This window comes from Erpetoichthys calabaricus, chromosome 8 (genome assembly GCF_900747795.2).
Source record: "Erpetoichthys calabaricus chromosome 8, fErpCal1.3, whole genome shotgun sequence".
NCBI classification, from domain to species: Eukaryota; Metazoa; Chordata; class Cladistia; order Polypteriformes; family Polypteridae; genus Erpetoichthys; species Erpetoichthys calabaricus.
This window is the reverse complement of record NC_041401.2, coordinates 54953621-54970880: the sequence shown is the minus strand read 5'-3', so window position 1 is coordinate 54970880 and position 17260 is coordinate 54953621. Positions and strand designations below refer to the sequence as shown.

The window sequence follows — 17260 nt, the reverse complement described above, 5'->3', positions numbered from 1 at the left end:
GCTCATATCATAAAAAAACATTGCTCCTGATTACTTAAAAACATTAAAAGCATCTCATTACTTTAGTCCACAACACCCTGCACCTTGCCCAACGTTCTACTGCAATATTTGCCTTTCTGATCCTCTTTGCTTGGCCAAACTGACATTTGGCTTGTCCACTATCATTAGTGCCCACTGAGCTAGTGTTTAGTGTTATGGGCAACACTTATGAGGGCAAGAAGAGCTCTATCTATGGCATAAATGCTGACTTTCACTTACCTGAATGGGAGTATTCGTTTGCTCATCTTACACACATTAGCTGCTCTTTACAATTATTTGTGTTTTGTTGTTTTATTTATTATTTTGTAAAGAGCCCAGAATGTAAGAATATATTGTTTCACAAGAAACCCTACACTGTTGTAGAAAATGAAGGCTTTTGACAAATGATGCAGATTTTGGAACTGTGGTATGCTATACCAACCAGAAAGCAAATGATTGAAGTTACTGTACTGAGGCTTAATGAAGTTCTTAAGCAAAGCATTGCCACATCTCTCAGGTCACTGGACAGATTATTACATGACACTCACATATCACTACATTAAAAACAAATGGGCACCTGTGGCAGATGTGCTGCAGATAAGAATGCCTCATGGAAGTCACACAGGAAGCAACCTCGCTGCCTACATGTTGTTATTCCAAAAATATTTCTGGCATCTTCAATGTGCTGTTCCATTGCATAAGTGCATCAATCACAAGTTTGTGTGTTGGCAAGTACAATAAACTTTGCTTTCTATTTAAGAACATGTCCAACTGTATTGCTATGGTGGAAAAAACTTTTCAATATGCCTCACTTGGCCAAGCATATTGGTCATTTGTTGGAAATTTCAGTAGTTTCTGCAATACCAAAGTGAGTGTGTGAGCAAAGCAGCCAGCGTGAAGTAGCTCCATAAGCTATACCACATTGTTGTCTGTCATGATGGGTGGTTCTTAGTCTTTTATGTTCCATTCATCCAAAGCTGCTATCAACAAGCAACAGCTCTAGATCCTTGTTTAAATATGCTTCTTTTTTTGTCTGAGGAGGAACTATGAGGACACATTTTCAAGATGTATTAATGTGACTGCTACACGTGACCAACTGAAGATATGCGTAACTTGTAGAGTTGTACAAAGACACAAGTCTTCCTGCTGTATTTATAATTTTGACAAATTCAAGATTATTTTAAATAACCAATAGGGGAATAGATTTGGCTAACAGTTTAGTTGAAAGGTGTCTACATGGAGATTCATAACACATAAACAGGTTACTTAATAACATTTACAGTTTAAGAATATTAATTTATATAATACTAGCCGACGACCGCCATAGAATATTGTGGTGTAAGAATAGGAACGAAAAACAGTGAGAAAGGAATTCAGAAATCAAGAAGAAATAAATACTTCTTGAAAGACGGAGTTGTGAATAGGTGTTTTGGTGGAGACGACAGATAAGGAGTCGAAAGATCTAACCCTAGAAAAAGCCATGTACAACTTACCGTGGCTGCAGACTGGTTGTTGTAGATTAATGCAAATCTTTGCAAACATTTGTCCCTGGGAATTGTTGATAGTCATGGAGAAGGCTAGTCTGAGTTGGAATTGTGCGTGTTTAAATTTAAAAGGGAGATTGGTGTCGGAAGGAAGGAGAGAGATTCTGGGAATGAAGATTGTTTCAGAATTTTTGATAGCGATCAGTTTGCACTCAATAATATTTGTATGTATTCGGGTAATGATGAATCTTGCTCCATTGCAAAGACCTTTTGATGGCATAATATTTCAAAGGAACATAACTACAGCTCCCAGCTTCAGATGAAGGATATGGGAAGGCATGCCAGTTGGTGTGAGGGTGTGTAAAAACTCCTGTGGGTACATTAGTTGATCATTAGGATCATCACTGACTACTGTATCTACACTCTTGATGGTCACTTTTTCACCCTGTATAAGATCAAGAACTTTGTTGCTAATATGTAGAGAATTGTCGTTTGTGACGTTCAGTATTGGTCTTGTAGCAAGTTCTTGGGGAGTCACAGCTGAGAAATTAATATCACCGTAAAGTTGAGCAACTGGGTCTTGTTGTTGTGGTAAGCATTGAGAAGGTAGTTCTGCCGTGTCTCTAGTTTTACCTTCCCAAACTTGAAGAAGCATTGAACAAATTGAGTTTCAGTTTCGAGAGCTCTCATATGTTTTGTTAGTTTTAGGACTTTCATTTCGTTCCACAGCCTGTGTTTGTTGATGGAAGAGGCAACGGTGAGGGCTCTAGAACCGTGGAAGCTAACAGGCAATATTTGGCGGAAAATAGGGATACTGTCGTTCATTTTATAACAAAGGCTTAGGAAACAACCGTCGCAGTAGAACGAAAATAGGAAGGAGCGAAATGAATAGCGAGGAGCGAAGCCAATGCCAATGGTCGACAGAGTACCTTCCTGTAGCAGGCTATGGAAAAGACTCCCAAGGTGCACACATGGCTGAGGTGAAAGGTCACGTGGTCAGGCTAGATATAGGGTGGTGACGTGACACCAATGGGGTCATGAGAGAGGAGCGGGGAACGTGGTAGTCCGAAGGAGGAATACGAATCGAGAAAAGTGGTGTGGGGGTATATGGGAGGCCTCTGGCAGCGTGGAGAAGGGTTTGGAAGAGCAGGAATAGGAATCGAGAAATGCCATGTCAGCTGCGTGTGAGCGGGACCGGTTTTGAAAAGGAGCCACAGGCAGCATGGGGAAAGGTTTGGAAGAGGACGAATAGCAATCGAGAAATGCCATGTCGGCTGCGTGTGAGCGGGACCGCTTTTGAAGAGGAAGCAGGATGAACCAGAAGAGAAATATATATAAGAGATTTATTTAATATTTAATTATTTTATAATATTATTATTCACAAGATGATATAGATGTTTTATAAAGTAGACGCCATTGCATTATATTAAAACAAGGAGCTCCCATAATATTTGTGGACTCTGATGTGGTGATACATGTTAATAACTAATTATGGTGAAGTTTGAATAAGTACAGTATTATGAAAGTCTTTTTTTCTTTTCATAAAGAGCAATGATATTTTGTTCCATATCTTGCAAATACTGATGTTAACTGTTCATTACTAATCATGTATGTCTTCTTAAATGTCAACCATGCTTATACATACAGGTATTTTATGAAGTCATTCTGTAGACACCCTTTAAATAAAGTTTTACTGAAATCTGTCACATTATATTAATGCTCTCTATTCATGGTTCAGTAATCTCTAAAAACAAATGCCAAAACTTCAAACATATCAGTGCATGCTAATTCAATCAAGATGAAATCGATTATCAAATAGAATCAGAAACACTGTGAATCAAAATTGTATTGGGACAGCAGTTCTGATATCCAGTCCTAGTCATTATCTTTTAAACCACGTTTTCTGTGTGAGCCTACTTTCCTAATTATAAAGACAAAAGTCACCAGGGCAAACAACCCTCACTGCTGAATAGAAACTATTTCAGTGCTACATTTGTGTACTTATTAGTAAATAATGAGATGATCAACAATGAAAACTAACAAGAACAAAACACCAAAAATCTAAAAAGTTTTTTTTCTCCATGTAAATTATTGTTTCTTTCAGTAAAATAAATAAATTACCTAACTGAGAAGTAACATCTTGGTTATTTAACATAGGATTCCAATTAAAAGAAGAAATTGGTTGGAATAAAAACCTGCAGTGCTGGAGAGCCTCCAGATATGAACTTGAGAACTGTTGATTTAGCAGACAGAAAAGCCCTTTTCTAGTATAACACATAATGTTCAGTTGTAACATAGACTGTACCTTCCACACATCTATTTTTCCATGGAATGTTTAAATAGCTGCTGTCTTCTACTCTTCATCCATGTCAAAGTAGTGTCAATGTGCCTTATTACCACTCTACATACAGCTTGATCCTACACCTCCGCCACAGTCAGATCTTTTTACTTTACATCCACCACCACTTTGGCCTCCCTTGTTTTCTCTTCCACTGTACTTCCATTATCATTCACTCTTTTGCCCATATATTCATTGCCTCTCTTCATCTTTTTTCCATAGCAATTCAAAATACTTTCCTGTACTATCTTAGATATTGTTCCTATTTTTATTGTACCAGTTTGTCTGGTTTCTTGTTCTGCCCTTCTTGGTAACTCCACAAATCCATCTCAACATTGTTAATTTCTGTAACATCCAACTTCATCTTCTTTGCTGCTTTTACTGTCCATGTCTCAGCTCCATATATCACTGCTGATCTTAAAACCCTCATCTTTAACCTTTGTCTTAATTCTTCAATTGCACAATACTTCTGATACCTTCTTCTAAACAACTGCTCCTGTAATGTTTCATTATTCCACTGCTTCTACTACATGCACACATTCTCAAAAAATGTCATATTCTATGGTATTATGCATTAGTTTAAATTTGTATTATTTATACAGACAAATTAAGCTGAATAAAAAATGAGATTTACTTACTTTTCTTGTTTGCATCTTTTCTGTTCTTCTTCGAAAGGCCACATAGGGATCATTATTGGTTGATCCATCTCTCTTTTCCTGCTTAACCTGGGGAGTCAAAGAAGGCCCCCTACAATTTTTCCTTTTTCTTACCCAGTAGTCATAAACTGATTTTAGTAAATAGTCATCTTCATTTAAAAGCAGTTTAGCTTCTTGAAGAGTTACAAGCTGTATTAGAGAGAAAGTAAAAATTTAAAAATTAGTGTGATTACATTCTCAGTTGCCTAAAACCAATAACTGAATTTACTTCATTCCCAAAAACATATTATTTGAAAAATCATGACTTCTTTGATAAATAATTCAAATACTATGATGTATGGCTATTTAGACAGAAAGTAACTGTGTGACAAGTCAGACCAACATCCTGATGGTATAATCCTGTTAACTACCTTTCAATATATGCAGTGGAACAGTGACTGTATTCCTAAGTGAGTACAAAATAAGTAAAAAAACACTGATGCAAAGGTGATAGCTAAGAGGCAGAAGTTTTCAAAATACAAATGAAAAAATATATATTTAGGACTGGACAGAGATTATTATAATGAAATAATAAACACAACTTAGTAGCACACAAATAAAGAATTATGACAAGAAATTGAGATTTAAAGAACATGAACGAACGCACCTAGCCCTAAGATTCCAGAATGAGGAAATTAAAGAACCATAGGAAATGCTGGATATAGCCCAACCAAAGAATATATACAAAAACTAAGCCTTTATAAAATGCAATATATAAAATACAACTAAGCCATTACCCTCTGTAGTTAAAATGTGGCAGTAAATCTGTTGGGGTAATCAACATTCAACACATCCCTCTAAAGTAACACATCTTTATTACCTTTACTAATCAAAAAATGTAATCAATTTAAAAATCCTACTTTATATTAGATAAACTGGTCGTTACAATTATTAATTTTAAATAAACATTTTGAAACATAATGAAACCGGTTAAACACTGTTGTATGCTATGCCAAACAACCCCCCCAAAAAAATCAGCTACAGTCCCATACATAAATCATTTTAATCCACCAGGCTTTTCATTGATCTGAAGTTACCCTCAGTTGTAGTTTTGGCAGCTTGTTTTACCTGGTCACATGAAATAGCTTGTCAGCAAAACTGACAATTATCCTTAAAAGCAGTTTTGTGGTTGTTTGATTGAATATCCACTTCTGTGTCACTAGTGCCTTTATTTCTACTACTGATGCACACATACCAGCTCTACAGACAGTACATTCAGCATTTATTTTTTTCCGTTTGTCTTTAAAAATATATTTTCTCTATCCATGTTTTGTTAACTCTGTACTCCTAGCTGTCAAACTACTGGACATGTTGTTCTTTAAACAAACCCTCCTGTGTTTCCTAATGACGTGTGCTACTCAGGTCACACTGTATGAATTAATGCAGCATTCAAGTTCAAAACATCTACCATTGGTGCATGTAAAGAATGAAAATATGTACGTCTATACTTGTTTACATAGATTGGGAAACAAGCAAAATTGCATCCAGGATAATTTTAAGAATGTCATTAATCCAGGATAGACCACTATTTTAGGCCTCAGTAGCAAGACATGTCCAGGATAAAGATAAAGGAGGGTCATTCTAAATTTGAAAAATGGGGTAGTCTGCTAAAATAGTTCATGCAATTCTGGTCAATGAAACCCTATGCTTGTTGTGAGAACTGAGGGTTACCATTTTTAACAGATGATTTGTGAATTATGTCTATGATGTCCTTAAAATAAAAGCAATCTAACATTTAAGACCGCCTGCTATTCTGTTGGAAAAGGGTCAACAGCAATTAACTATTGATGCATACACCATCAGTTCAACCCAGCCTCCACAAAGAAGTGGGAAAAGATGAAGAGGAAGACGACGACACACGCCATCAGTTCTCCACATTGTTACATGTACCATGTAAATAGCCAGGTACATCTGTACTTCTGTACATCATTTGTACAGAAATATCTTTATTTTTGATCTTGTCACCTTTTTTTGAAATTACTGTCAGTTAAAAAATGATGGCAACAGTTTGCATAAATCTTGTATTAGTATTTTAAATACTATCAGAAAATGTAATTTGTAATACTGTGATAATTCTACAGGCAATACTTAGAATGATGCAAAGGACATTTAATGGTGGTAAGTTAGTTTGACAAGTGATTTGGCAATACTTTTTCTTTTCAGGTCAAAAACCTGAAAGCAAATGAAGGCTGCCTGCAGAAGTAAAGTAAAAGGAGGAAAGTTCAGCGAAGCTCATGTGTTTGGCAAGGGAAAAGTGCTTTCCATGTGTTATGGATGTGAGCAGAACCCATTTCACAAAATTAATACAGGGTGTCCCAAAAAGAATATTGGAGTTTCAAAGAGCTATATTTATTGAATTATACAAACATATACAAAAACTGTTATATTCACGCGTTTCCCACATTGTCTATAAATGTTCTGTGTGCCCCCCACAAGTAACTGCAACAATATCGAGGCGGTATTCAAATTCCTGCCAAACTCCCTCTAACATATCTGGATTGACGCTCTGAATGGCAGCCGTTATCTTCAACTTTATTTTGTCCAAAGCTGTAGGCATTGGTGGTTGGACCACTAATCCTTTGATGTATCCCCAAAGGAAAAAGTCACATGGGGTGATATCTGGGGATCTTGGAGGCCAAAGGTGGAGTGACAAATCTTGATTCCCAGATCTTCCTATCCAACGTTGGGGCTAGGTCTCATTTAGGAAATGCCGCACTGGAAGAGACCAGTGAGGTGGTGCCCCATCCTGTTGAAAAATGAAATTGGCTGGTTCTTGACCTTCCAATTGAGGAAACGGCCAATGCTGCAGCATTTGCAGGTACACAGCCCTTGTTATTGTGGTTCCTTCAAAAAAGTAAGGACCATAAACGTTCGACTTGGAAATAGCACAAAAAACGTTAGTCTTGGAGTCTCGTTCATGTTCGATAACTGCATGAGGGTTTTCTTCACCCCAAATTCATACATTATGACGATTTACCTTCCCACTAATGTGAAACATGGCCTCATCACTGAAGATAATCAAGGAACAAAAATCTTCATTGGTCTCCAAGTTTTGCTGGATGAAAGTTGAGAACTCAACTCGACGCGTCTTATCCCTTCGTCTAAGGACCTGAACCAACTGCAGACGATACGGTTTCATTTCATAACCAACTGGCGTCGGAGAATTCTCCATACACTTGACTTTGGTATCTGTAACTCATGACTTGCTCGTCGAACTGATTTTGATGGGCTCAGAGTGAACGCAGTTTGCACTCGGGTGACATTCTCAGCAGAGGAGGAAGTTTAAGGTCGCCCGGTGCTTTTACCTTTGCAGATACACCCAGTATCCCGAAATTGCCAGTACCATCGACAGATGTTATTGTCATTTGGAGGGTCAGTCCCATATTTTTGACGAAATTCCCGCTGCACAGTTAACAACCGATTGAGTTCTGGTGAATTCGCAAACGCAAAAAGCTTTTTGTTGTGGCACAGCCGTAACTGCAAACATAACCAATCGAAACAACACACTGTTAGCTTTTTGATAAGCACTAGCACCATCTACCGGCAGCAAAATGAAACTAGATTAATTCCTCAAGACGCCACTAGGTTGCTCTGCAGTCTCCGTTGAATGGGCACCAACTTTTTTTTCTGGATATCTCCCACTCCCAATTTCACCTTATCTGTAACCATTTGGAAAATGCTGCTATGGAGACTATAATTTCTAACAGCAGGTATGATTTTCCAGGTGATGTTATCATCACTCACAAAGTTTAAATAAGAGTACTGACGAATGCGGCATGTCAAAGGTGGCAACCTTTTCTCAATCACTTTGGAATAGCAATTTAATTGTCTTGCATTATCTTAAAATCTGTCTTTTTGTCTCATCTTAGATTGTGTTTGGACATGCTGCAAAAAGAAACTTGGCTGTTTTGCTTTAAAATTTCCTACTACAATATTATACTTGACATAATCTACAAAGCGAGATTCAGGGCAGCCAGACAGTGGCAGCATGATGCACTTGGCCACTCATACGCTTAATTTTACTGTGTACACCACATGCAACAATAAATCTGAGATAAACGGATTACTTTTTTTTTTTTTCTTTTTTTTTTTTAAATCAGAGTATAGCCTTGCATTTTGAAAAAACCAACACTACTGTCCACCAGCAAATCATCATTATGTTTGAAATACCAATCAAAATCAGTGTTAAGCACTTTTTTTGAAGTTAAAATAAAATGGGGCTAGATACCACAAATTTATTAATGGAGCCAAGCCACAACTAAACAAAAAGAAGCAAGAGTTTTTTTCAAGCTAATGGAGATGCTGTTATTCAGAATGTGATAAGGACAGAACAGGATGGTGCTATTGAGTAAGTAAAACTAATTAATAATTTCAGTTTATGTCGGTAGTCATTTATTTAATCCCACTGTATGATGAGGCAGTATTAATATTGATATCATTGGAGAGTTTTAGCATGATAGCTCTAAATGAACCAACCATAAATCGTCTCTTTAACATTACCAAAAAATACTATTGGAGATGTCTTTTAATATGGAATTCTGCTTCAATCTCTTTCACACTAGCACCACCAAGGAACCCCCAATCTGCTACATCTTTGCTCCCACCCTCAACTGTAGATGATTAACATGGTCAATGCTGTTTGTAATTCACAAAACCATTTCTTTCTGTACTGCCTGTAAAAGTCATGTATGTTTGTAATAAGTTAAAGTAAAACACAATTCAGTGTTAGAACTTCATCTGGCTACAGCTATGGGTGGAAAAAAAGCCTTAACATACAACTGACAAATAACATAAAAAATTACTTGAGAGAAGAACTTAAAACAAAACATATAATAATGATAATATATACTCAAAACTCACATTCTTCCTACGGATTACCCATTTCAAATCAATAGAATATAGTTTCCTGTAAAATCTGGTTTTGCAGTGTCATTCAACAAAAGCCTGTTCAAAAGTAAGCAACTCAAGTGAACTAATAATATTAGCACCTGGTATTAAATGTTATATATTATTTATATATATTATACAGAGAAAAGTACTAAGTTGGCTACATAGTACTTTTCATACGTCTCATTAACTAAAAGCACTATAAAGCTATGTTTCTATTACAAACAACATTGCTTAATTTCAATTTTTTGCTCAGATCGGATTTACCGATCTTGACAGTTCCAATTTCTTTAGTGCAAGTAACCTGTATCTAACTGTAATGTGAATGGATCTATCCTCCCAAACAGCACGCATGCACCCTTAGATATGTATGTGCAGGAGTCATTTGCATCACTAGCCACAAAATATGTGATATTTGTGAGACAACTCATAGTATTGAAACTGACAAAATGGATACACTAGTAGCTAGTGTGTACAGTAGATCCCTGCGAAGTCGCGGTTCAGGGTTCGCAGACTCAGTCGTTCACGGATTTTTCCTTAGAACCTAACTATTAATTGTTAGCGTAAAACGCAAATATCCTCCGCAATTTTTTATGGCTTTTTTCGTGGCAATACTGTGCTGTAGAGAGAACAGGAAGCAATCGCTGAGGGAAACGCGAGAGCGTTATTCATTTCTCCTTGCTGCTGATTGACTGCTGCCCTGTGACACGTCTCCAGCTGAGTGGGTTTATCACCGCTGAGGGAAACGCGGTTTGGGATGGTGAAAATAGCGAATCCGAGAGCGTGATTAATTTCTCCTTGCTGCTGATTGACTGCTGCCCTGTGACGCGTCTCGAGCTGAGAGGGTCTACCAACGCTGAGGGAAACGCGGTTTATGGTTGGTGAAAGTAGCCAATCCAAGAGCGTTATTCATTTCTCCTTGCTGCTGATTGACTGCTGCCCTGTGACGTGTCTCCAGCTGAGTGTCCTCGTGTTTTCCATTTTGTTATTGTATTCATTTTGTTATTCTTAAACACACAAGATGTCGCTGAAATGGCGTGCACCTTCTAAGGCTTCTAGCACTGAGCCTAAGCACCAGAAGAAGTTTAAAACACTCCAGGAGAAGGTTGAACTACTGGATTGGCTCCAGGAACTAAAAAGTTATGCTGTAGTAGCACACCACTATGGCATTAACTCTTTTAGGGCGGATGTCGACTTTTGTCGACAGGAGGGGTTGAAGGCGAATGTCGACAAAAGTCGACATCCAGGGATAGGGGGCGACAATCAGCTGTTAATGGCGACAAATCTCACTGTCACGTCACAGGCATTCCCTCTGTGCTTGGAGGAATGCTAGACTCATTGACTCGGCAAATAAACATTGCGTGTGCGTGAGTTGCGAAATGTAAACATAGGCAAGATGGCACCGACATGTGAAAAGGCAGCGAAGCAAGTGCAGAAAAGAAAACACTCGGCAGATTATGTTTTGCACATTATCGCGGAGTCGGACTCTTGATTTTTCAGAATCGGACTTTATTGGCAGTGATCAGGAGATCAAGCAAGAGAGTTAGAAGCAGGCATCAGCTGATCAGACACCAGCCGATGCCGCGCGAGCGGATCTGCTGCCAGTTGAGTGCCTTCGCGCAGCCGATGCATCTACAGCAAGGTTCGCATGGGATAAATACACAGACATTGATCCGTTGAGAGCCGATCTGGCTACCGGAGTTTACAAGACAGCATGGCTTGCTGTTGGACACGACAGATCACCAGCTGCTGTACTTCATGCTGCTCTCTCCTGATGCTGCTTTTCAGCTACTGTCAGACGAGACAAACAGGTAGGCAGAGATTTTTTTTGAATCGCGGGCTGCGTTTGCATCGCATTCTCGTTTTTCAAAGTGGAAACCCACAACGAAAGACGAGATGAAGCGCGCTGTGGCATTACAAATAGAGATGGGACAGAACTGGTGATATAACTTCAGGGAGCATTGGTCCAAACGTGTTTTGCCCCTGGTGGCTTAGGTACGTGCTGCTGCAAAGTTTTATTCACTTCTGTAATAAACAGAAGCAAATCCCATGGGGTGAGCCAGGCTATAATGCCATACATAAAGTTCATAAAGTTTCAGAAGATGAAAAGAGGTGACAATACGGTTTTCATGCAGGCAGAAAACTTGGTGGCAGTGGCATGGCACGATGGCAAATGGGTGACTTGTCTCTCTACAGTACACACTAACAATATATGTTAGAAAGTGCAGCAACAGACAATTGAAAAATAGGCATCAAAGCAACACATATTGTAAGGAGTGCAATGTGGCAATGACTGAAATTGGCTGCTTTGAGCGAGATCAGACTTTGCTGTGTAAAATGTATGTGATATGTATGTGAAATCATAGAGTATGCAGGCTCATACAACATGCAAGACAGTAACATTTGTCAAAAGTAAATATTTTTTGTTGATTTGATATGTTAAACAATTGCTTTGTGTTCTTTTTTAAAAAATGTTAGTTTTTGGAAAAATATTCAGCCCTGGGAGAAAAGAAACAAAAAAAAAATTAGCCCTAAAAGAGTTAATGAAAGCACTGCATGCTACATAAAGAAGAATGAAGCAGCGATCTGGAGTACCGTATCTGTACGTTTCGGTGATGGTGTCAAAAATGTAATGATCGTAAGGAATAAAAATATCGTCAGGATGAAATCTGCCGTGGCATTGTGGATCACCGACTGCAGGAAGAAGAACATCCCCTTGGACGGTAACATCATCCGTGAGAAAGCACGGAAACTGTAGCAGCAGTTCGCTACAGGAGACAATGTAGCAACTTCCCATCATAATGTTCCTGAAATCTATAAAGAAAAGCCAGCACGAAACCCCACCAGAAGAAGACCCTTCCAAAGATTCAACTCCTTCTGAAGCGCCTGAAGAAGAGGCACCACCCGAGAAGTTTTAAATCCTCTGCATCGCACTGCACAGCTACTTCATCATCATCATCATCAATATCATTCATCATTGGCGAGTACCCGTACATTTTACTGTATTTTAATTACTTATATCAAAGAAAACGACAGCGCATACCAAAGAAAACGCACTTGCATGAATTTCAGTATGTATAGCGGTAACATCGGTATTTTACATTCTAGCACCGTGGGAGACATAGCAGTACAATACTGTACAGTATACGGGTTTACCTTTACATTCTGTTTTTAGGTAATGTATTAAGGTCATTTTTTTTTTTTTTTTTTTTTTTTAGGTAATGTATTAATGTATTAAGCAGAGTTTGCAATGAAATTAAAGTGCTTTGGGGGCATAAAGTATTTAGGGTTTAAACTATTAAAAATAGGCATTTAAAGGGCATTTTTTAACCACATCCAAAAGTTGCGAATTTTGGGGATGTACTGTACATCACATTTTCCTCTACAGGACATGAAACAGTACGTCAGCTATACATGATTAGGTCGAGAAGTCACAAAAAAGGTCCTACCGGACCCTTTTGTCCTGTGGGACTCTGGAAGCAGCTGATAGGTACCAGCAGGCCAAGCGGAATGCGGCTTCGGTGGTTGCTGAGGCAAAAACTCGGGCATGGGAGGAGTTTGGGGAGGCCATGGAAAACGACTTTCAGACGGCTTCGAGGAGATTCTGGTCCACCGTCCGACGTCTCAGGAGGGGAAAGCAGTGCAGTGTCAACACTGTATATGGTGGGGATGGTGCGCTGCTGACCTCAACTCGGGACGTTGTGGGTCGGTGGGGGGAGTACTTCGAAGACCTCCTCAATCCCACTAACATGCCTTCCAATGAGGAAGCAGAGCCTGGGGACTCGGAGTTGGGCTCCCCCATATCTGGTACTGAGGTCACCGAGGTGGTCAAAAAACTCCTTGGTGGCAGGGCCCCAGGGGTGGATGAGATACGCCCGGAGTTCCTCAAGGCTCTGGATGTTGTAGGGCTGTCTTGGTTGACACGTCTCTGCAACATCGCATGGACATTAGGGACAGTGCCTCTGGATTGGCAGACCGGGGTGGTGGTACCCCTCTTTAAGAAGGGGGACCGGAGGGTGTGTTCCAACTACAGAGGGATCACACTCCTCAGCCTCCCTGGAAAAGTCTATTCGGGGGTTCTGGAGAGGAGGGTCCGTCGGATAGTCGAACCTCGGATTCAGGAGGAACAGTGTGGTTTTCGTCCTGGTTGTGGAACAGTGGACCAGCTCTACACCCTTAGCAGGGTCCTGGAAGGTGCATGGGAGTTCGCCCAACCAATCTACATGTGTTTTGTGGACTTGGAAAAGGCGTTCGACCGTGTCCCTCGGGGAATCCTGTGGGGGGTACTCTGAGAGTATGGGGTACTGGACCCCCCTGATAAGAGCTGTTCGGTCCCTGTACAATCGGTGTCAGAACTTGGTCCGCATTGCCGGCAGTAAGTCGAACCCGTTTCCAGTGAGAGTTGGACTCCGCCAGGGCTGCCCTTTGTCACCGATTCTGTTCATAACTTTTATGGACAGAATTTCTAGGCGCAGCCAGGGTGTTGAGGGGGTCCGGCTTGGTGGACTCAGGATTGGGTCACTGCTTTTTGCAGATGATGTTGTCCTGTTTGCTTCATCAGGCCGTGATCTTCAGCTCTCTCTGGATCGGTTCGCAGCTGAGTGTGAAGCGGCTGGGATGGGAATCAGCACCTCCAAATCCAAGACCATGGTCCTCAGCCGGAAAAGGGTGGAGTGCCCTCTCAGGGTTGGGAGCAAGATCCTGCCCCAAGTGGGGGAGTTCAAGTATCTCGGGATCTTGTTCACGAGTGAGGGAAGGAGTGTGAGATCGACAGGCGGATCGGTGCGGCGTCCGCAGTGATGCGGGCTCTGCATCGGTCTGTCGTGATGAAAAAGGAGCTGAGCCGTAAGGCAAAGCTCTCAATTTACCAGTCGATCTATGTTCCTACCCTCACCTATGGTCGTGATCTATGGGTAGTGACCGAAAGAACGAGATCGCGAATACAAGCGGCTGAAATGAGTTTTCTCCGCAGGGTGTCTGGGCTCTCCCTTAAAGATAGGGTGAGAAGCTCAGTCATCCGGGAGGGGCTCAGAGTAGAGCCGCTGCTCCTCCGCATCAAGAGGAGTCAGATGAGGTGGCTCGGGCATCTGATCAGGATGCCTCCTGGACGCCTCCCTGGTGAGGTGTTCCGGGCACGTCCAACCGGGAGGAGGCCCCGGGGAAGACCCAGGACACGCTGGAGGGACTATGTCTCCCGGCTGGCCTGGGAACGCCTTGGGATTCTCCCGGAAGAGCTGGAAGAAGTGGCCGGGGAGAGGGAAGTCTGGGCATCTCTGCTCAAGCTGCTGCCCCCGCGACCCGACCTCGGATAAGCGGAAGAGGATGCATGCATGCAGTCACAAAAAAGGCAGAAGACTAGCTTTTGCTGTTTTCAGAGCTATTGTTAGCACTGCTGCACCAAGAGATGCATGGGTATGAGAAAGAAGCCAGCAAAGGTGAGACAGTGACTGTTGTCACAGCTGTAAATCTCCTCCATGGTTGTTTTCAATGCAGCTGGTACTGGCTGATAACAACAGCCCTCAGCCCAAATGTATAAGCAAAAAAAAAAAACCAAACACAGATGAATTCCGATCTGGCAATCCTAAATAATGTTGCATGGTCACAAATCAGATAAATATCTTATCTAGGACCATATTTGAAAGGAACTCAAATCTAAATTGCAGATTTGTGCATCCACACAAACCTGAAAATATCAGATTTTTGTCACATTAAGGCAAAAAAAAATCAGATTTGAGTCACTTTAGCCTGGTGTGAAAGTAACCCGTCTAAAGCCATTTATCTTAGAAGATTTCCCGGACAAAGCCACGTAACACACCTAGTTTTAAAATAAGACTTGAATTCGATTTAAACTAAATCTATAAGAATGAATGTTTTATTTCATATAATGTGTCTGATTCAGGAGACATTTTTAATATGAATTCATATTTAGCATTGACCGAGAATGAAAGTAATGGTAATTCTTCACATGCACATTTTCAAAAAAACATTACAAAAAACACAATACCAAAAAAAGTATAAGTACCTGGTTTGTGCTAGCTTTTTCCAGTCTGTCTATCATTATTTCAAATTGCGCAGATTTAATTTCCATCTTCCTGTTAAGCCTGTTGAGCAATGTTTCATCCTCTGAATCCATGTCATAATCTGGTTGTTCATTATCAAGGCTAAATGCTAGGATACATGTATGTAGAGAGGGGAAAAAAGAGAAACACTTCCTTATAGTTATTATCATCTAGAGAAAAGCCAAGCAAAATGACACCTTTTATTGGCTAACTAGAAAGATTACAATATGCAAGCTTTCGAGGCAATTCAGGCCCCTTCTTCAGGCAAGATGTAATCTTGTATTATTATCATCTGAAATTTAATGAGGAACTTTTAGTTGCTTTGCACATATTTTCCAGTACAACCACGCAAAAGGGGAGTGGGGGGGAGTGGAATGACAAAGACACGTTTTACGTAAACTTAACTGAAAAAAAAATATATATATAGGTTGTACAAAAATTAGGTAGGGCATAATTGCACTGCATCTTATTACACATCAATGGATCCCTGGGTGAATAAAAACTCTTAACAGCTATGCAAATTCTACCTGTAACAAGTTTCTATTTGTGCTCTTGTAGAAGAACTTTAATACAACAGTCAGGATCTGCCATAATAATTCCTTATCATTTTAAACAAATCTACTTTGTTAAAATTGTGTCAGTCTCTGTTTGCTGAAACTAAAAACATATAACTTCTTCAGCCTTAGGTCATAGCTTATATGTAACAGTTGAGATGTTTTGCTCTTTACTTTCTCTAGTGCCATAATGTCATTTGTGTAATATGTAGTCACACAGATATTTTGGACAACGGTATATTATTTAATCATATAAAATATATGTACAATAAAGTGGACTTAGTAATCACGGGTGATTTTAACTTTGATTGGGAAGCCAAGATTGGAAATAGAAATGAAACTAATATGGTGCTAATGGCAAATGACGGTTTTCTCAATTTGTTTCAAGTCCAACATATGGTAATGCCTGTCTAGATATCATCTTTTCAAACAATAAAGACAGATTAATAAAACAGAACTTATTGATAATTTTAAGTAACAGTGATCACAACATGGCAAAGTATGAAAACACACAAACATAAACCAAAACGAAGACTAGTAATTTAAGAAAAACACAATTTATGGGAATAAGGAAGCACCTAAAAAACAAAGAATGGAAAAGCAAGAATTCTTGAACTATAAAAGACAGATGGTGTCAGTAAGGAGACATTCTTATCCAGGCTCAAAATAAGTATTTTCCTAAAACCAATAAAATAAAAACATTAAAAAAAGATCTGAAATTGTAAACAAAAGCATTTTTAAAAACATAAAACTGAAGAGACTGCTGTACAAGAACATTTAAAAACACCCAAATACTGACTTGGAGGATTCTTTTTTTAATCAAATGGAACAGTTAAACAGTTGAGCAATCACTTTAGTTTGATAAGCTGGTCACGTGTGTAACAGTCATAACATATCAATGCAAAGAATACAATGAATGGCACTTCTCTTGCTAATGAGCTCATTCCAAGGTCAGTTGTCTGGAATCTGTTTGGTTTGGATATGAAAGATTGGATGCCCCATAAATTAATGTAAAATGCAAAGTTTGCAAAAAGAAAATAACAGTTAAAAGTAAAAGCAATCTCAGTTTTTTTCTGCACTTAAAACAGGAAACAGCAGAATGGAACCTGTACAAGAAAACACAAGACAAAGATAAAGACTGTCCCAAGCAAACAGCTATATGCTGTTAAGACAGCGTGATTACGTTAAGAGCAAAAAGCTCCTAGTCTGGGACCAATGGAAGAAT

The 17260-nt window shown here is 39.5% G+C and overlaps 1 protein-coding gene across 2 annotated transcripts in view; it reads right to left on the bottom strand.

Annotated features, from left to right (window-relative positions):
• The window catches only part of epc2 (enhancer of polycomb homolog 2 (Drosophila)), a 137848-nt gene that overhangs the window by 35301 nt on the left and 85287 nt on the right, over nt 1–17260 (bottom strand). For both annotated transcript variants that reach the window (XM_051930550.1, XM_028806529.2), the window contains exons 3-4: nt 15445–15590; nt 4479–4685 (exon numbers count right to left, since the gene is read on the bottom strand). In XM_051930550.1, coding sequence (XP_051786510.1) covers nt 4479–4685; nt 15445–15590 — 353 coding nt within the window. The remainder of the gene's footprint in view (nt 1–4478; nt 4686–15444; nt 15591–17260) is intronic.